The 19,909-nt window shown below is 54.6% G+C and overlaps 1 protein-coding gene across 4 annotated transcripts in view; it reads right to left on the bottom strand.

The window, feature by feature from the left end:
* Positions 1-518: 518 nt before the first annotated feature.
* LOC146219605 (neurogenic locus notch homolog protein 1-like) overlaps positions 519-19,909 on the bottom strand; it is a 32,541-nt gene continuing 13,150 nt past the window's right edge. The window contains exons 10-34 of one of the 4 annotated variants that reach the window (XM_084694688.1): positions 19,795-19,908; positions 19,461-19,694; positions 18,712-18,822; positions 17,703-17,895; positions 17,452-17,597; positions 17,213-17,326; positions 16,201-16,320; positions 15,700-15,852; positions 14,650-14,878; positions 14,108-14,309; positions 13,731-13,884; positions 12,948-13,132; positions 12,117-12,249; positions 11,467-11,724; positions 10,912-11,024; positions 10,079-10,657; positions 9,326-9,718; positions 8,897-9,045; positions 7,569-7,779; positions 7,029-7,119; positions 6,634-6,799; positions 4,658-4,956; positions 3,935-4,082; positions 3,521-3,618; positions 519-2,955 (exon numbers count right to left, since the gene is read on the bottom strand). In XM_084694688.1, coding sequence (XP_084550814.1) covers positions 1,651-2,955; positions 3,521-3,618; positions 3,935-4,082; positions 4,658-4,956; positions 6,634-6,799; positions 7,029-7,119; positions 7,569-7,779; positions 8,897-9,045; positions 9,326-9,718; positions 10,079-10,657; positions 10,912-11,000 — 3,528 coding nt within the window. In that variant the 5' untranslated portion in view covers positions 11,001-11,024; positions 11,467-11,724; positions 12,117-12,249; ... (10 more) ...; positions 19,461-19,694; positions 19,795-19,908 and the 3' untranslated portion in view covers positions 519-1,650. Of the gene's footprint in view, positions 2,956-3,520; positions 3,619-3,934; positions 4,083-4,657; positions 4,957-6,633; positions 6,800-7,028; positions 7,120-7,568; positions 7,780-8,896; positions 9,046-9,325; positions 9,719-10,078; positions 10,658-10,911; positions 11,025-11,466; positions 11,725-12,116; positions 12,250-12,947; positions 13,133-13,730; positions 13,885-14,107; positions 14,483-14,649; positions 14,879-15,699; positions 15,853-16,200; positions 16,321-17,212; positions 17,327-17,451; positions 17,598-17,702; positions 17,896-18,711; positions 18,823-19,460; positions 19,695-19,794; position 19,909 lie in introns of those variants that run through there. The other 3 variants (XM_084694689.1, XM_084694690.1, XM_084694691.1) reach the window with 3 other exon arrangements.

The raw sequence follows: 19,909 nt of genomic DNA, 5'->3' as shown, positions 1-19,909 counted from the left end.
CTCAGCACACCTAAAATAAGTAATATATATATATATATATATGTATATATATTATTGATTATTATCATTTGATGCTGGTAGTTCATGAAAAAAGCGACATTTTATTCATTCATTCATTCATTCATTCAATATTTTGTATTATAACAATACATAAATGTAGTAATTGTTATTGAGTGAAATTGGGGATTTATATTAGCAAGGGGGTTTAGCACTTTTGCGAGGCACTGTATTCATGTCACATTCTCATTGGGGGCTGAGCACCCCTAAAGGTCTGATCCTAAAATCGCCCCTGATACACATAGCGCAAAATTAAACAATTCTCTAATAATAATTCAATGGGACATTGTCCTGCTGTAAATTATATTAATCAAGATGGACCAGTTCAACTATAACTAAATATCACCTTCAAGTTCAAGCATTCAAAATTCATAGAACAGAAATTCGTTTTTGTTAGGAAAAACGCCAACGCAATTATTATGTTTTTTTTATATATCTGTCTTTTTCAAACAGATTGAAAGTTAGGAGAAAAATACAATTTATTAAAATTACAATTCAGCAGGATGGTATCATTTTATTACAGATTATAGATTGCAATTTGGGCCAACAGTTTTCTATATACTTTTAAAAACATCAAAGGATTACAAGACATCATCTACAAAATAGGACACAAACGTCTTCCTTTTTACATAGCGTAAAAATTCATTTAACAAAATGTCCACATAATACTGTCTTGATTTATAAATCAATAAATAAGAATCCAATCTGTTTGCCTTTGATTTTTGTTATTCGGAAAAAAAAAGAATCATGCAAATGGACTGCAAAAAGTAACATTTAAGATTTTTTAAACAAAATCCTGCTTTCAAAATGAAATGCATTATATGCATACAGTTAAACAACATAGCCACAGGCTCAAACACAGGAGAGGGAAAGTCTGTATCCCTCTGAACAATTAGATACATCTTGGCCACATGGCTATAGAACCTGTGGATGCACAATTTTGAGAGACTTAATCATCTTCTTTTTAAACGTCAATCTCCAAGATGGCTGTATTATTTACAAAACACCAAAAACACACACACACACATACAAACAAACACACAGTGGAATAAGGAAGCAATAACTTGAAGCTTGTTTGATTTGAGCCATACATGCAGCTCCAGAAACAAACATAACTTTTGCTTTTGATCTGAGAACTTTGTGTAATCATCAACGTACAAAATAAAATAGTACATTTGACATTTATTTGTTAAGTCTATCAACACATGACATTTTCTTGCACTGCAAATACTGAACAATTTAAAACAACCTGAAATGTGCTCTATAAAATGCCTGTAAATTAATGTGGTATTTTACAAGATGATACAAAAATATAAACAAGAGATTTATGAAAATGTGATGAAAAAGGAACAAAAAGTGAAAATCCTTGACCAATAAATACCCACGGTGTGTTACATGTACATAACTGAAAAAAAGCTCTAAGAATGTTGGCTAGCGTGATGAGAAGTATAAATAAAAACATGAATAAATAAAAACGAAAACACAGGGAGTATTATGTATGGTTAGTATCAAAGCATATAAAAAGATATTGTTCCCTCGAGAGTACTTTTTCTATAGAAAAATATAGCGCAGTCCATCTTGGTGTAAGGTTCCCTACTTAAATTGCTCTGGTATATGTTCCATCTGAGACTGCATGCTGGTTGGAGGACTTGAAATTCCCTCTGACCAATCGGACATGTTGGAATGCGGGGAGGAGCTTGACCATTGGTCGGGGGAGCCAGGAGAAGGGGTCAGAAAAGGGTGTTTGGACACCTGCAGCTGCTGGTTGGGCGTGGTGTCCATGGGGCCAGAGTAGCTGTGCTGCGAAGGCGGGGTGAGGAACTGGGTGCTGGGCATGGACTGGCTGACGGAGGAGGGCAGTATCTGGGTCTCCTGGGGAAGGAGGGTGTGGATGGGCATGCCGGCGTTGCCTCCCGGGCCTTGCTGGAGCTCGGGGGCGTTCAACTCGCTGCCGACAAAGCCCTGGCTGCTGGTCGTGTTGGAGTTCTGGAGCTGGATGCTCTGCTGCTGGAGCTGCTGCTGGAGGGACTGCATCTGCGGGCTCGGCAGGAGGCGCGGGGCGCCCTGCAGGCCCTGGTAGCTCATCATCTGGGCCGGGTGGCCGCTGTGAAGCGACGCCATCATGCCATGCTGCCCCCCGCCCTGGTGCAAGCCCCCCGGCCCCCCCGCGCCCCTCATGGGGTTGAACGGGCCCGGCTGGCTCAGGGCAGCGTGCATCCGGGACAGCCAATCGCATTGCCCGTTCATGCCCGCCAAGCCGTTGGCGCCCGCCACCGGCAGGTGGGTGAGGCGGGGCGGCAGCGGGTCGAACTGCATCCGCGCCAGCTCCTGCTTGTTGGGCATGCCCAGGTGGCCGAGTCCCATGTGGGGGTCGGCCAGGCCCTGGAGGTGGTTGAGGGACATGGAGGGGGACGGCTGGAAGGGAGAGGTCATCACGGGAGGAGAGGCCACGTCCGAGAGGTACCCGCGGGGGGACTCCAGCGAGTCGACGGGGGAGAGCACCCCCGAGCCGTCCAGGAGGCTGCCCTTCCCGTCCTGGGACGCCTTCTTCTTGGCCTTGGCGTCCTTGCTCTCCTTGCAGCCGGCGCCCTTGGCGCTGGGCTTGCGGGCCTTCTTGCCCTGGGCCTGGGCCTTCATGCTCCCCAGGTAGCCGTTGGGCGAGCACAGCGGGGGGGAGAGGGTGGTGCCGAGGGACCCGCCGCCGTGCATGGGCGGGCTGCGGACCAGGTTGTACTCGTCCATGAGGCGGACGATGTCGTGGTGCATGCGCTCCTGGCCGATGTCCCTGGGCAGCCGGTCCATGTGGTCGGTGATCTCGCGGTTGGCAAAGTGCTCCAGGAGGACCTTGGCCGTCTCGTAGCTGCCCTCCCTGGCGGCCAGGAACAGAGGGGTTTCCTCCTGAGAGACGGGAGGGGAGAGAGGGAGGGATGAGGGGAAGGGAGAGAGAGGGAGAGGGAGAGAGGGAGAGGGAGAGGGAGAGGGAGAGAGAGAGAGAGAGAGAGAGAGAGAGAGACGCACTGTTTATTCCAGGGGAGGTGGAGCGGGTGGTTGTTTTGGTAGTTCATCTTGTATAAGATCAGCAGAGATAACGTTGTAAGGATGTTTTTTCGTGGTTAATCTTTTATGGGATCTGCATGGATAACGTTTGAAGGATGTTGTCGTGGTTAATCTTGTGTAGGATCAGCAGAGATAATGTTTGAAGGATGTTTTCGTGGTTAATCTTGTGTAGGATCAGCAGAGATAATGTTTGAAGGATGTTGTCGTGGTTAATCTTGTGTAGGATCAGCAGAGATCATGTTTGAAGGATGTTTTCGTGGTTAATCTTGTGTAGGATCGGCAGAGACAGCGTTTGAAGGATGTTTTCGTGGTTAATCTTGTATGGGATCGGCACAGATAGCGTTTGAAGGATGTTTTCGAGGGTAATCTTGTGTGGGGTCAGCAGAGATACGGGTTTAATGCTCACTTTGTTGTCTTGCAGGTCCTTGTTGGCACCATTCTTCAGCAGGACAATGGCTGCCTCCACATTGTTGACAGCGGCTGCCCAGTGCAGGGCAGATTTACCTGTTCGGCAGACAAACAGCACTCAAACACAGCAACTAACAACGCATGTTCACACTGGCTGTAAGTAAGTAAGTAAGACTTTATTTATATAGCACTTTTCATTCAAGAATTGCAGCGCAAAGTGCTTTACATAAAATCGACAAAAACAATAATACAAGTGTTGATCTAACTAGCCGCACTCTATCTGCGGTCTCTCGAAGTAAGTACAGTGTGCTTTAAAGGGATTGATCACAGGACGCTCTGCGCGAGCTGGAGGCGAGGACAGGAAGCTGGAAGCTGACTGTACGAGGCTGGGGGGGGGGAGGGGGGAGCGTACCGAAGTCGTCGATGGCGTTGACGTCAGCGTGGCAGGTGATGAGCTCCTCCACCATGCCCTCCACGGCCAGCCTGGAGGCTAGGATCAGAGGGGTGGTGCCGTCCTGCATGCGCGCGTCCAGATCTGTGGCCCGGTTCCTGATCAGAATCTACACAACGACAAGTGTCGTGTTCAATTCGAGGTTCAAGTTCGACCAGAACAGATTGTCGATCACTGAAATAAGCGGATTGAAAATAATGTATACCGGAATTTTCGGACTATAAGCGGCGCCTTTTGTCCCATTTTTCGACCCTGCGGCTTATATAACGGTGCGGCTGATCTATGGATTTTTACAGCTAACGGCTAACGGTTAATACGTGGGAGCTTCCTCAAGCAGCCATCTCTTTCCCAACAATCCCCTCTGTGCACGAACCCTTACATATGGTAATTAAACACTCAATTTAGCTGCTGCGGCTTAGATAACGGTGCGCCTTATCGTCTGAAAATTACGGCCTATATATTTTTTTTTGCATTTTTCATGCTTTATTGGACAGTTTGTGAAATGTGACAGGAAAGGCAGGGGGAGGAGAGAAGGGAAGACACACAGCAAAGGACCATGGCCGGACTCGAACCCAGGCCGCTGTGGTAAGGCCTCCCGCCCCCCTCCCCCACTCTCTGGAAGTCTCCCTGAGGTGTCACCCTACACCGCCCCCCCCCCCCTCCCCCCACGACCCCCCCCCCCACCTGGAAGACTCCCTGGGCGTCGGCGGCCACGGCGGCGTGGAGAGGCGTCCGGCCCATGTTGTCCTGGACGTTGGCGTCGGCGCTGGCCTCCAGCAGGCGCTTGGCGGCGTCGGAGCGGGCGTAGCGCGCCGCCAGGTGGAGGGCCGTCTCGCCCGTGCGGTCCGTCTGGTTGTGGAGGTTGGCGCCCTGGTAGATGAAGTCGCTGATGACGTTGGCCGACGCGTCCTCCTCCTCCTCGCTGTTGCCCGTCTCCAGGCCGCCCCCGCTGCACGAGGCAATCATCAGGGGGGTGAAGCCGTCTGGGCGGAGGGGGAGGGACGGGAGGAGGAGGAAGAGGAGGAGGGAGAGGAGGAGGAGGGAGAGGAGGAGGGAGAGGAGAAGGAGAGGAGGAGGAGGGAGAGGAGGAGGGAGAGGAGAAGGAGGGAGAGGAGGAGGAGGGAGAGGAGGAGGAGGAGGGAGAGGAGGAGGAGGGAGAGGAGGAGGGAGGGGAGGAGGAGAGAGAGGAGGAGGAGGGAGGGGAGGACAAACGGGAGGAGGGGAGGAAGAGGAAGGGAGGAGGCCGTGTTTATTGCGACGTGAGAATCCGCCCGTTCGGAAAAAGCCGTGGTGTTTTGAAGTGCACGGTCAGCACCCCCCACCTCCACCGTCACCCCCCTCCCCCTCCCCCACCCATCATCACCCCCTGCCCGGTGACTGCTACAAACTTTCCCTGCACTTCAAAGCGCGGGAGGAGATAAAAAAAAAAAAAAACGAGGCAACAACAAAACAAATCGAACGTCGGATTCGACTCTGGTTCTGCCCCGGTTGAATCATCGCAGCTTTGTTTTCGATAACGGATTGGGATCGAGCCGCCCGTTTGGCTGCCTCTGAGAGAGAAGAGCGGTCGGGGGGGATAGACAACCCGGCTTGTGAGAGCCAGGCGGCTGGAAAAGTGAGAATGATCCTCTTCTAAGAGGCAGCTCAGCCAGTCAGCTTGGATGAGTCTCTCTCCTCTTCAAAAGGAGACCCGAGCTCCCAGATCTGACAGATTTTGTCGATTCAGGAACATCGATCCGTATATGTAAAGAGGTGTGCTCTAGTTTTAAGCACCGTAATTCTGGTTGTCTTAAATATTCTTCGGGGGGGGGGGGGAGCATAGCAGTCTAAAAGGGTGTTTTTGTGGGTTGAGGCCTTTATTGGTTTTATTAATAAAGCATGTCAAAAGAGAAGGCCTATTACGGGTCACATGGTTCATCAGAGCGGGAGTTTTCCCCTCGGGTCCCAGGCTTCCAGCCAGCTGCTTTGAAGAAGATCCTTCCACCCGGGGGACATGGGGTGTTAGTACCTCCTACACACACACACACACACCTGCTACACACACACACACACACCTCTGACACGCACACACTTGCACGCACACACACACACCTCCGAGACACACTTCCTTACCCACACACATGCAGTGCACGCAGACAAACATATGCGTGTGTATGCACAAGCCCGCAAACACACTGCTTACTGAGCAAGCGTATTCCTACGCTAAATACAGATATTTTCTTTGCCTGTAATGCTACGGAATTTAATAGTTTGGAAGGGATGTGGGAGCTATAAGACAGACATTTGAGAACATAAATTGTTTTATATGATTTACATTATTTAACTTCATTAGTTAATGTATACATTCTGGGTAACAGCACAAAATACTTTCTCCAGTAAAATCTACCCCCAAAAGTCTTCAAATAACCCTAAAACTAATGTAAAACTAATTTCTGACTTCTGGACTTGTTCGCAAAGAAACACAATCTCCAGAAATCAGTTCGAATACTGGTCGTGGCTCACTGACAGACTGAATGATCCTCATTTTAACATTCACCACACCACAAAAAATGTATACAATTCCAAAAAAAGATTTGTTGGAGTCGTGCCTTCCGAGAGGAGCACAGTCTATCCACCCTGAAACCCTTCTCTGACCGATTGGAGAGTAGCAGTTCACCCACCTGGTCCTCTGACGTTTACATCCATGCAGTAGCTCTCGATCTCTCCCTGGGGGGGAGTGGGGGCCACGGAGGGGACCCGCAGGTCGGCTGCATCCAGGTGCTGCTGGGTCCACTGCCGCTGGTCCGGCTGGTCCTCCAGCTCCAGAATCGCCTGCTCCTCAAACTGCTACAGAAGCACAAGTCCGGGTGTCAGCCGTCAACCCCACGAGAGAACGTCCACGATGTCGCTGTCAATCGTCTGAACGGCACAACGAATGAGCGCGAAAGCTACGTTTCCTCAGCGTCGGGTCAACTTTCGAAACCTGCCGGAACCAGCAGGGGTTCTTCTCGGGCGAACCCCCCCCCCCCGTCCCCCCCGTCCCCGGTCCGGCTGCTCGTGCTCCCCCCCTCCTTACCCTGAAGCGCTTGGCGTCGGACGACTCCTCGTCCCCCCAGTCCTGGTGAGTGTCGTCCATCAGGGCCAGGTCCGAGGGGTTCTTCAGAGGTCTGCGGGTCAAGAGAGAGCCAGGCTCCGGTGAGGACCCAGAAGCAGCGAGCGGCTGCGCCCCCCCCCCCCCTCCCCCCGACCCTGTCCTCCCTCGATTAGACGAAAGCGTCGACTCAGCCCCCCCACCCTGTCCCGCTCGCAGCCTCAGACGAGTCAATGAACACACCGCTTCCTAAACCTGTTGTGACCCTCTCAGGAGGAGCCCAGCCCGTCCCCGTCTCATTCACATCTCTTCTACGACACGGCTTCTCCTTTCTGCTACCCAACCCCACCCCCCCCAAAAAAAGGAAAATTACACTCTAACCCTACCCTATTCCACCCGTCTCCACAACCCAACTCTTGACGGCTCAGGGAAGCCGATCCCAACTCCACAGAAACCCAACAGCTGAACCCGACGCGACAAAACCCGACAAAGGAGAACGTTCCGGGCCCTGGCGGGTCAACTTACTTCAGCCTCACCGAGTCCTCCCCGACGGGCTCCCGTCTCTTCTTCTTGCTGGGCTCGCCGCTCTTGAAGCCCTCGGGGAACCACAGCTGTCCGTGCTCGCGCCGCCGCTTCCTGGACGCCACCATCGCCACGCCCAGGAAGGCCAGCAGCCCCAGCCCGGCCACGACCACGTAGACGGGGTAGAGCACGGGGGGCGGAGGGTCCGACTCACCTGGAGGGGCGAGGGGGGGGAAAGCATGGTCAGGGTGGCGGGGTCGCGCGGGGGGGGGGGGGGGGGGGGGAGAGCGCGAGGGCAGGTAGTCCAGCTCGGCTAGGCTAGGGATGGATCCCGCTCCAACGCAGGACCCCGAGCTCTGTCCATCAGCCAGCGGTGCCCAGACCAAAATGACGAGCCCCCCTCACGTTTGTCAAACGACGTGGTTCTATCTGTTCGGATGATCTGAATTGCTAACCGCTCCCCGTGTAAGCACATCAAAAAGAGCAAAGGGAGAGAGAGGGAGAGAGAGAGAGAGAGAGAGAGAGAGAGAGAGAGAGAGAGAGAGAGAGAGAGAGAGAGAGAGAGAGAGAGAGAGAGAGAGAGAGAGAAAGAACACCTCCCCTTTCTCAACCCAGGGTACCAGGAGACAACTTTACCATTTCTTCTTTAAGGGGAAAAAAAAGACGGGGGGATTAATGAACTTCAAATTACTGCACGCGCTGTAAGCTGTAAAGACGTAGGATTTATTCGGATTTTCAAGATAACAAAGACTCCCAACTTCTAGCACACTCCCGATCAATTTTTCCCCTTCTCTTTTTTCCCTCCGCTAACGATTTTGAAATGATAAACTCTCCCCACCTAAACCCTTAGAGATGCATTAAGTCCTGGTATTACACTCGGAGAGGTGAAGGTTGCAGCAGCCTCACACTGTGAGATGAACGTGTGTGTGTGTGTGTGTGCAGTGAAAACGGCGAGAGGGAGCGCGAGAGAGGGAGGGAGCAGTAGACTGGTATGTAGCTGCGGTAGGGGCCTGTTTGAGTTGATTTCAGGCAATTAACCATCTGAGGCCCGAAGCGAAAGGATTTACACACCAACGGTGTGATTGATTGTTTAGTCCTCCTGATTCAAAATCGCATTTGTTCCATTGTCGAAAAACAAACACACAATACGAGAGCCCCCGGCACCCGTTTGATGAAGGGGGTGGGACTCGGATGTTTTCTGTTTGGCTGTCTGTGTGAGTGTGTGTTCTTTGGGATAGGGAAAAAAAACGTGGTCACGCCTTTTAAGCGCCACGAGGGGGGTAAACGTGCGTGTCTTCTTCGCCGGAGGAGAGCTACACGACGACACTTACTGCGGACGGCCTCGATGACGTAGGGGATGTCGAGGCTGCCGCTGGAGGCCAGGGCCCCCAGGAACGCGGCCACGTCCGTGGTGCTCTGGAAGCACTCCTCGTACTGCTGCAGGCACTGGCGGTTGTCGATCTCCAGGTACACGATCGACCTGAGGAGACACAAGGCACGAATGACGTCACAGTGAATATTTAGCCCCTTTCGAAGCGAAGTCGGATAAGCGTTAGGTTCACATTTCCGACGCTTTCATCCAAACTGACTAGGAAACGTGTTTAAGGGGAAGGGAAGACGCTCTCTTTCGAAGCGAGCCGAGCCCGTCGAGACCGGAGGAGTCTGGGAAAAAGCCCCAGCTGTTCGACCTCGTCGGTGCTCCTTCGTTCATCGTCAACGCACTTTCAGGCTCTATCGGGCATCCCGCGAAACCTTCTTACCCTTTAATCTGAACGTGGTCCAGCTCCCTCCGGTCTCGGCCGAGCACTCGGGACAGGCCCCCCCCCCACCCGTCGGCCGAGCGCTTCCTGTCGTGCTTCCCGAGTTCCCGGTCGCTGCCGTAGTACGGGTAGAGCATGAGGTCGCCGCGCGCGTCCTTCCGGAACAGCACGTTGGTGTGGAGCACGCGGCTGAGCTCGCGCAGGAACGACGAGGTGATGTTGCGGAGCTGCTCGGGCACGATGTAGACCACGAGGACCAGGCGGCCCGCCGCCATCTTCTCGGGGACGTCGTCGGCGCAGTCCAGGCCGTCCCACTCGCACTCGGCCTTGTTGCAGCCCTGGTCGCAATGGCCGTCCGCGTAGTGGTCCTTGCAGTACTGGTCGTACAGCGGGCTGGAGGGCGGACGCGACAGAGAGAGGACAAGATTAAGGATCGTCGGTCGCTTCGGATAGACATGACACTCTTCCGAAGGCCCCTTGGTTCTGTTTATGACTTGATATATCAGTCGTTTTTCGACCCTAAATAAATAAATATATCATTTGTTGTAATGATTTATTTTACATGCATACACGAATAGTATGCTGTCAATTATGACATTAAATACACGGAAAAGGCAGACATCGTAGGCTGCATCCATGATTATTATCTATAATATATACATTCATATTTGAACTACCGTTCAGGGTATGTTGTTTTGTTTGAGCCAGTCTCCTCAAGATTTTTCCGGAGCACTCCGGCCATGCGCCACTCACTTGCACTGCGCCTCCGCGTCCTGGCAGTCGAAGCCGTCGTAGAGGCAGCCGGCGTCGTTGCACTGCGGGTCGCACCTGCCGTCGCCAAAGTAGCGCCAGCACTGCAGCGCCGCCGTGCAGTTCTGCCACGGGTCCTCGAAGTTCAGCGAGCAGTCGCCGCCGTCCCAGCCGCAGGCGTGGTTGTTGCACGCCGCGTGGCACGAGCGGTCCCCCCGCCGCTCGGCGCACTGCGCCACCGCGCAGCTCTCCTCCACCTCGGCGGGGGGGGGGAGGGGTGATCTCGCGCCCGAAGCCGCCCGGGGAGCGCGGGTCCAGGATGTGACACAGCAGCCCGTCGAAGCGGGAGGGGCACACGCAGCGGTGGTACGGCGCCGCCGACGTGTACTCGCACGTGCCGCCGTTGTAGCAGGGGTTGTCCGTGCAGGGGCTGCCGCTGGGGTACTGGCACGCCGGCCCGGCGAAGGCGGGCGGGCAGAGGCAGCGGGGGCTGCGGGGGCCGGAGACGCAGGTGCCGGCGTTGAGGCAGTGGAGGGAGCCGCACGCCTGGGCGTCGTACTCGCACGTGGAGCCGGTGTAACCCTGGGGCGGGGGAACAACCAAGGAGTGAACACAGCCGGAGGTTAGAATCGGCAATGGGTTCAACAGCAGTGTGGTGTCTGGAGCTGTGCGCTCAGATCACGGGAATGATGTTGGTGCGGGTTGCTTGTAGGGTCACCGCATTTGAAGGCTATCGCACTTACAGTGGGAGGTAAGCCTCAGGTGGGAGGTGTACCGTATCGTATTGTGATGTGCAAACACTTGCATTTCTGGTATGGTAGAACCCCTTTACTCACAGGTGGACACTTGCAGATGAAGCCCTGAGGAGTGTTGCTGGCCATCGCGCAGGAGCCTCCATTCTGACAGGGTGTGCTCTTACAGCCATCAAACACCTCCTCACAGCGCAGGCCTGAACGCAAGCAGCACACACAGGTCAAGTTTTACAAGTTCACCCAGGCCTCTGTGTTTTAGCCCACAAAAAGCTCAAAAATGAGCTTCAGCTCATTTGGCCCGACATGCCTCTGTGAGGAAGTCGAACGACAGGATCGTTCGACCTGTATTAGCCCGCAGAAAGGCTCACATTCGAAACTGGCGACGGAAAAACAGGTGCTCAGTACATGCACGTATTTCCACACCTCACATTTGCAGTTAGTCATTCAGCAGACGCTCTTATCCAGAGCGACGTACAGTAAGTGCAGGGACATTCCCCCCGAGGCAAGTAGGGTGAAGTGCCTCATTGGGCACAGCCGGGATTCGAACCTGTAACCATCTGATTCCTAGCCCGACTCCCTTACCGCTCAGCCACCTGACTCCCCCGCAGTGCGTCTCCCTGCGTTCCGCCCGCTGCTCACCTGTGTATCCCGTCCGGCACTCGCAGCGGTAGTTGTTGGTGAGCTGCACGCAGTTGCGAGTCCCCCGTGGGTCGCAGGGGTTCGACAGGCACTCGTTGACGTCGCCCTCGCAGCGCTCGCCCACGTAGCCGGCCGGGCACGTGCAGTGGTAGCCCCCCACGCGGTCCACACACCTCCCCTTGTTGAAGCACTTGGGCTCCTTGGTGACCGGGTCGGAAAACGGGGCGCAGTCGTCGACGTCGATCTCGCAGTGGTCCCCTAAGAGGTACGGCGGGGGGAGAGGGACAAACAAACGGTCAGTGCCGACCACAACGTTTGTCCTTTTTCGGATGAAAATCGGACGACGGGGGCGAGAGAACGTGTGGCGCTGACCGACTGTCAACAAGCACCCCGAAAACAACAAACGGATTTCTTAGGGGCGCGCGCAAGCCCTTTAACACGTCGACGGGTCACCTTCATTAGAGAAATCCAGTTCAGACATGCGCTGGGCTGTTAAGCCCTAATTAATGAAGAGCTGCAGACATCTGGAGCCTAGGGGGGCATAGAGGCGAGGGATGGAGGGATGGGGGGGATGTGCAGAGGGGTGGAGGGAGGGACGGATGGACGGACGGGGGTGGGTGCGGAGGAGCGAGGTGGGTGGGGTCCCTGACCTTGTGTTCCTCTGGGACAGGAGCATTTGTAGTGATTGATCAGGTCAATGCAGGTGCCCCCGTTCTGGCAGGGCTGGGAGAAACACTCATTGATCTCCTCGGAGCAGTTGGTCCCAACGTAGCCTGGTATACACTGAGAGAGAGAGAGAGAGAGAGAGAGAGAGAGAGAGAGAGAGAGAGAGAGAGAGAGAGAGAGAGAGAGAGAGAGAGAGAGAGAGACAGAGAGAGACAGAGAGAGACAGAGAGAGAGAGAGAGAGAGAGAGAGAGAGAGATAGAGACAGAGAGAGACAGAGAGAGACAGAGAGACAGAGAGACAGAGAGACAGAGAGAAACGGGAGAGAGGGAGAGGGAAAGAGAGAGGGAGAGGGGGAGAGGGGAGAGAGAAAGTGAGAGGAAATGGAAAAGGGAAAGACAGAGAGAGGGGGAAAGGGATAGAGGAAAAGGGAGGAAGAGGAAAAGAGAGAGTCAGATCGATGTTTGACATGAAACACAGCTTATTTTGTTTACCAAGCTGTTTTCCTGGCCCTGCGTTCTGCCAAGGCCAGCGATATCTTTTTCATGGAGGATCAAAAGCTGGTGAGCATCAATTAATACTCTCCTTCTCCTCACTGTCCAAGAGCTGAGTTTATAGTGAAAGCAAGATTTTGATGAAGCCCAATAGAACCTGAAAGTCCATTTACGATGAATAAAGGAGCATCACTGATGTATAACAGCGCCATTTTGCTCCGGACCCCTCAGGAGTCCACCCGCTCGCGTTTCAAGAAGCTCTCTTTTCTAGAATGTTCCGTGTGCTCAGTGCTCCGAGTGAGCAGTCAAATCTAGCGGCCCACCTTGCAGGCGTAGCCACTCAGGAAGTCGGTGCAGGTCGCTCCGTTCTGGCAGGGGTTGGGCGTGCACTCGTCCACCTGCTCCTCGCAGTAGCTGCCCGTGTAGCCTGCCTGACACTGGCAGTAGTGGCTGCTGCCGGCGTCCAGACACTGGCCAGAGTTACCACACAGCTGCAGCACGTCCACACCTGGGGGAGGAGAGAGAGGGAGAGGGAGGGAGGGAAGGAGGGAGGGAGGGAGTAGAGGGAGGGAGGGAGGGAGTAGAGGGAGGGAGTAGAGGGAGGGAGGGAGGCAGTAGAGGGAGGGAGGGAGGGAGGGAGGGAGGGAGGGAGGGAGGGAGGGAGGGAGGGAGGGAGGGAGGGAGAGGAGGAAGGGAGGGAGGGAGGGAGGGAGGGAGGGAGGGAGGGAGGGAGGGAGGGAGGGAGGGAGGGAGGGAGTAGAGGGAGGGAGGGAGGGAGGGAGGGAGGGAGGGAGGGAGGGAGGGAGGGAGGGAGGGAGGGAGGGAGGGAGGGAGGGAGGGAGGGAGGGAGGGAGGGAGGGAGGGAGGGAGGAGGGAGTGTAGGGAGGGAGTGGTGGTTCGCCCAGTTCAGAAAACATAGTCTGATGAGGATTCCCACTGGAAAAACACAACGAACAGCTCCACAAACACGCCCCAACACAAACACCCACACACACAGTTACATGCACATCCACACACCCAGAAACACACACACACACACACAGCTACACACCCCGACACCGAGACACACACGCACGCGGTCGTCCAGAGAGCAGCTCTCCCCTCACCTCTCTGCTTGGCCGCCACCTGGCAGGACACGCTGGGCACGTCGCAGTAGTGACCCGTCCAGCCTGTCTCACACTCGCAGGTGTAGCTGGTGCCCCGCTGCCAGCAGCTGCCCCCGTTCTTACAGGGCGACGAGTCACACCAGCGCACCAGGTTCTAACACACACAGACACACGCAGGTCAGGTCAGGGACATTCATTTCACAGCACGGTGGAACTGGCCACTACCAACAGCACATTTCACCGTGGGGTAGGTCGATTCGCCGAACACAAGAGATTTTTCCGCACGCGTCGAAAAGTATCCGACCCAAACTATCCCCCCCCCCCCGACCCACCCCCTCTTTCGAATCCACTCCCCCCAAAAGGCACAAGCGCGCTACCTGGCAGTTGAGGCCCGTGTATCCGTGGGGACAGGAGCACTTGTAGGTTCCGTAGCTGTCCAGGCAGGTTCCCCCGTTGACGCAGGGCTTGGAGTCGCACTCGTTGATGTCGTGCTGGCAGTAGACGCCGGTGAACCCCGGCGGGCACAGGCAGGCGAAGGTGTCGATGCCGTCCACGCAAGTACCACTGTTGAAACACGAGCTGGGGAAGAGAAGAAGAAGAGAAAATAGTTCACGCGTGTCCACGCGGCGACAAACAGGAGGATTCCCCCCCCCCAAAAAAGTACAACGTTCATTCTGAAATGGTCGAGTGTCCCTTGTCTATATGTTTGTATGTCTATTCTGTTTCTTGTTTTTTTGGCTTGCGATGACTCTCTACCAAAGGGGGAAGACATTGACAAGGTTTAAGTTCGAGCACTGGGGGGGCCCAGCACACAAGCCCCACAGACGGACAAAAGCTCAGGTAATAGACGTGGTCCCGACTTGACAATATTGACCGGGAACCGTAAACATGGCGCGACGACCGTGTAGCGGCCGATTACCTCTCGGTGCAGTCGGGCGTGTTGTTCTCACAGTTGATGCCACCGAAACCCGGGGAGCAGGTGCAGGTGTAGCTGTTGACGCAGTCGGTGCAGTTGGCCTCGTTCTGGCAGGGGTCGCTGTCGCACTCGTTGATGTCCTCCTCGCACCTCGTCCCTCGGAAGCCGGGAAGGCAGCTGCACGCGAAGGAGTTCACCTCGTCTCGGCAGAAACCCCCGTTGCTGCAAGGGTCTGAGCGGGTCGAGAGGAAGGCCCGAGGGGAGTTAGCTTTTAGCTTGGCGCAAGTTCCTCTGACCCGCTGTTGTCGTTGGGACTTCCCGATTTCCTTACATTGGCTATCACTGGTGTGATATCACAAAATCACCCCAAAATGTCAACTCATCCGTTGTTAGCCGAGAGACTGTGACCTAACCTAAATCCTATTTTTATTTGATCTGTTATTTAGACCTTCATTTGCTCATGTACTTTCCTTTGTTCGTTCTACCTCAGGGCTTGTTCTATATTGAGTATATTAAGAGTGTAAAATGTAAAAACCGGATCCAAATTACACACACTTGGCCAATAAGGCCAATTGATATGTATTAGCATTGCAAATGAAGCAAATCAAATACAAGCCAAACACGATACAAAATGAAGGCTATAAAACGGACCAACTCTACCCCGATTAGTGTAAATCAGAGAGAGAAAGAGAGAGAGGTGGGCGGGGAGAAAGAGTAGGAGAAGCCAGAGCTGAGGAGAAGCCCTCAGGAGAAGAACCATCTAGAGCACAATGTTCCACATTCCCTTTTATACCCAACTGCTATCTGTAGGAACAACCAATCAGGCCACACCTTAACCCTTACTTGTCAACATATGACTAGCAACGCGACAGTCCGTCGAGGTGTGAGAACCATCGAGCAGAGACTCAGAGACTGTCCAGCAACTCCAGTCTTCAGCATATGAGAGGTGGGGGCAGGGGGGGGGGGGGGGTCGCCCGGCCTACAATTCAGACTCTCCCTGCGTACCACCCCCCCAGCTCAGAGGAGAGAGGGAGGAGGAGGGCTAGGACCTACTGGGTTTGCAGTCGTCCACGTCGGCCTCGCAGTCGCGGCCGCTGTAGCCCGGCTCGCAGCTGCAGCGGTAGGCGCCCGGGCTGTTCTGGCAGGCGGCGCCGTGGAGACAGGGGCTCTTCACGCACTCGTTGACGTCCACCTCGCAGGTGTGGCCTGAGGGGGAGGAGCAGACACGATGCTCGGGAAGGAGAAGAGAGACAGGGCCGGGGGGTGGGGGGTGGGGGAGGTTTGGTGTGTGGAGGGTCTGCGTGCAGAGTGTGTGCGGAGGGTGTGTGCAGTGTGTCTGTGGAGTGTTTGCCGAGAATGTGGGCAGAGCGCGTGTGTGGAGTGCGTGCGGAGTGTGTGTGTGTGTGTGTGGAATGCGCTCGGAGTGTGTGTGGAGGGTGTGTGGAATGCGCTCAGAGTGTGTGTGGAGTGTGTGTGGAGGGTGTGTGGAATGCGCTCGGAGTGTGTGTGGAGTGTGTGTGGAGCGTGTGCGGAGCGTGTGGGTGGTCATCTCACCCTGCCAGCCCTTGGGACACACACAGGAGAAGCTCTCGTAGTCCTCAGACTCTTGACACACACCTCCGTTCTGACAGGGCAAGGGGCTGCAGGGCGCTAGCAGCGTCTCACAGTTCTCACCTAACACACACACACACACACACACACACATTATCACCTGGAGTTCATATTATTGTGTTACACATTGGTATCACAGCATTTGGGGCCGGGTGGATACGGTTCAGGATCTGATTGGTGGGCAAGGCTGTGGTCAGGATCTGATTGGTGGGCAAGGCTGTGGTCAGGATCTGATTGGTGGGCAAGGCTGTGGTTTGTTGATGTGGTTACAGTTTGTAAAATGTGATTTGTGTGATAACAACCTAAGTCAACTTGCATATATAACTGTAGTGGGCATTATTCGGTGTGCAACAACCCAGACCGTCGAAAAGACGGACAGCACTGGAGCTGTTTGGACCAAATGTTACAACTCCTATCTGTTTTCCACGACACCCGGCCCGGACAGGAAACAGCCCGCCGCTTCCTGTCATTGTCTGAGCATTTGCTGTTCTGTGAGACAGGAAGCCAGCAAACAGGAAATGTGTCAAGCACCCAGTCCCACCCGCGTGACAAGCCCTACTATTATTCCAGGGCTGGGATGATATGTGGATTTTTCCAAAAAGAAAACTTGGGGAATCAATAAAAAGAATCGCCCAGAGGTGGTCCATCATGATCTGTTTTTTGAAATAATAGCTCATGAGAGGACACGCTCGGGAGGAAAATATTGTTCACGTCTCGTTATCAGTGACACAGAAGTGTCACAGAGGGCCAATGTCAACAGACGCTCGGTGCGTTTACACCCAGCGGAAGTCTTGCTGCTGAACTTTAGTGGAAAACGAGGATCTTAAACATGCCTTTTCTTCCGCGGCTCTAACGCGGTGCCGGACAGCGAGGACTTGAAAAAACTCACAGGCAGGAAATAGCAGACGCTTTCGTCTGAGCGTATCAAACGTTCCTCGAGTCCATGTTTTCATACCGGTGTAAGGGAGGAAGCAGTTGCACTTGTATCCCGCCACGTCGTCGATGCAGGAGCCCTGGTTGAGGCACGGGTTGGAGGCGCATTCGTTGATGTTGGCCTGGCAACTGGGACCTGAAAACCATCCCGACGTCAAAAGCAAGTTGAGAAGCAGTATCAGAGCTGGAATGAGGGGAACGGGACCCGTTGGAAGATGAGCGTTCAAACACACACAGACACACACACGCGCGCACGCTCACCGGTGAAGCCGGCTCGGCAGGAGCAGGTGTAGCCGCTGGTCATGTCCTTGCACGTCCCTCCGTTCATGCACGGGTTGGACTCGCACTCGTTGTTGTTGACGTCGCAGTCCTTCCCGCTCCAGCCCGAGTCACACAGACAGTCGTACCTGAGGGGGGCATGGCGCTTCGTCAACAACGAGCATTCGCCTCGATCGCGACAATCTTTCTCGAGCAAAATCGTTCCCCCGAAACCGCTCCGCCCGCATGCTCACCCGTTGACTTTGTCCTGACAGTGACCGTGGATACAGGGGTTGCTAAGGCACTCGTTGACCTGGGAGAGGCAGGTGGCGTCGTGGTAGCCGTCGGGGCACGCGCAGGTGAAGCCGTTGATGCCGTCTCGGCAGGTGCCGCCGTTGTGGCAGGGGTCGGGGGAACACTCGTCCACGTTGATGTTGCACATGGTGCCTGAGAAACACGACGACAGGATTTGAGGTCGCTCGGCCGTCGGCATTGATAGTAACACAGTCACAGTAACACAGGAATACAGACCGTGACACAGTTAAAACAAGTGAACAGAGTCAAGGACATTTTAGCATAGATCCTCAAGTTGGTTGAAACGGGTCTCCCTCAAAACATGCTGTTGACGTTGAACACAAAGCACAGCCCGCTAGAAGACACCGCACAAAGGGGCCGCACAATAGGCCCTCTATCGGCGCGGCAAGTGTATCCGTTTACAGAAACGCGGTGGAGTTCGCCAGCTACCGGAGGAGACGACCATTATCCGGGAGGAGCCAGGTATGGCCGAGGGAGTTCAAGCACTTCCCCGGCCTTTTAAGAGATCGGTTTTCAGGGGGCTTAGAGGGAGAGGTTTCTTGTTCAAAGCGCGGCGGGCCGCGGCGTGTCTGTAGGTGGGGCTGGGATAGGGATACCCGCGCGTCTCTGCGAAGTGTGCTCGCTTGCCATCTGTCCCCCCAACCTACCACCCCACACACCCACCCACCCACCCACCCACCCCTCTCTCTCTCTCTCTCTCTCTCTCTCTCTCTCTCTCTCTCTCTCCTTTTCTCCCTCCCTCCCTCCCTCCATCCCTTCCTTTCCCCTCCCCCTGTGTTCCCCTGACAAGCTTGATCGGAAGACTCTACGGATATCGCATTCTACCCCACCTGTCCTTTTCGTTTTCTTAACGATGTGTCAAACGTGTCTTGGGGAGGCATACAGTGTTCTGCACGCTCGCCTGGGATCTCCAGGCTCGTCTCGCCGCACGCTCACCGTCCCACTCACCAGTGTAGCCGGGGTCACAGACGCATTCGTAGCCGTCAATCTTGTCTTTGCAGGTCCCGTAGTCGCACGGCTTGCTCTGACAGTCGTCTATGTTGACCTCACAGTTGACCCCTGCGAGAGAAGAACAGGGCTTTGAGCCTCGCGTTTCAAACCACGCCCACTCAGGGGCGAGCTGTTGGAAGGCAGGAGCGATGGACGGAGAGAATGAGAGAACGAGACGAGGCCAGAGGTGGACAGGGAGTGACGGATGGAGATGTGTGTGTCAGAGAGAGAGAGAGAGAGAGAGAGAGAGAGAGAGAGAGAGAGAGAGAGAGAGAGAGAGAGACAGAGAGAGACAGAGAGAGAGAGAGAGAGAGAGAGGTTGCCGTTGTTGTAAGTGAGGGTCGGGTTGTAATAGCTAGGGTAGGATCGTCATGACTATAGGGTAGAGCAGGCATAGCTAGGGCTGGATTGGTGTCACTAGGGCTGGGTTGGTGTCACTAGGGCTGGGTTGGGGTCACAAGGGCTGGGTTGGCGTTACTGGGATTGAGTTGTCCTAACCAGGGCTGGGTGGACCTAACTAGGACTGGGTAGGTGTTGCTAGGTAGGCTAGGCGTAACTAGGGCCGGGTTGGTGTTGCTAGATAGGCTAGGCATAACTAGGGCTGGGTTGGTGTTGCTAGGTAGGCTAGGCTTAACTAGGACTGGGTTGGTGTTGCTAGGTAGGCTAGGCATAACTAGGGCTGGGTTGCAGTTCCAAGTGTAACCCACCTACTGTGCCCTTGGGGCAGGTGCAGACGTAGGCGTTGTCCCTGTCCTGGCAGGTCCCGCCGTTCCTACAAGGCTGAGATTGACACTCGTCGATGTTGGTCTCGCACAGGCGGCCCGTGTAACCAGGGCGACAGCTGCAGGTGAAGGTGGCCAGCCCATCTATACAGTCGCCGTAGTGACAGGGGCCCGAGGAGCACTCGTTGATCTCCGTCTCGCAGTGCTGACCCGAGTAGCCTGACGCGACACACACACGTACACTCACGTATTCACGACTATGGACACAAATGTAAGAATCCGTCCGGATCTTTCCGCTGTCGTAAGACGTCGCCTGTACCTTCGGTGCATTTGCAGGTGTACTTGTTGGGCCCGTCGGTGCACTGTGCCCCGTTATGGCAAGGCGTGCTGGCGCACTCGTCCATATCTATCTGGCAGTGGTTCCCACTGAAGCC

Source organism: Hypomesus nipponensis, chromosome 28, assembly GCF_054491055.1.
Source record: "Hypomesus nipponensis isolate SF chromosome 28, ASM5449105v1, whole genome shotgun sequence".
Taxonomy (NCBI): Eukaryota; Metazoa; Chordata; class Actinopteri; order Osmeriformes; family Osmeridae; genus Hypomesus; species Hypomesus nipponensis.
The sequence above is the reverse complement of the archived record's forward strand: the minus strand, read 5'-3'. Positions and strand labels throughout refer to the sequence as shown.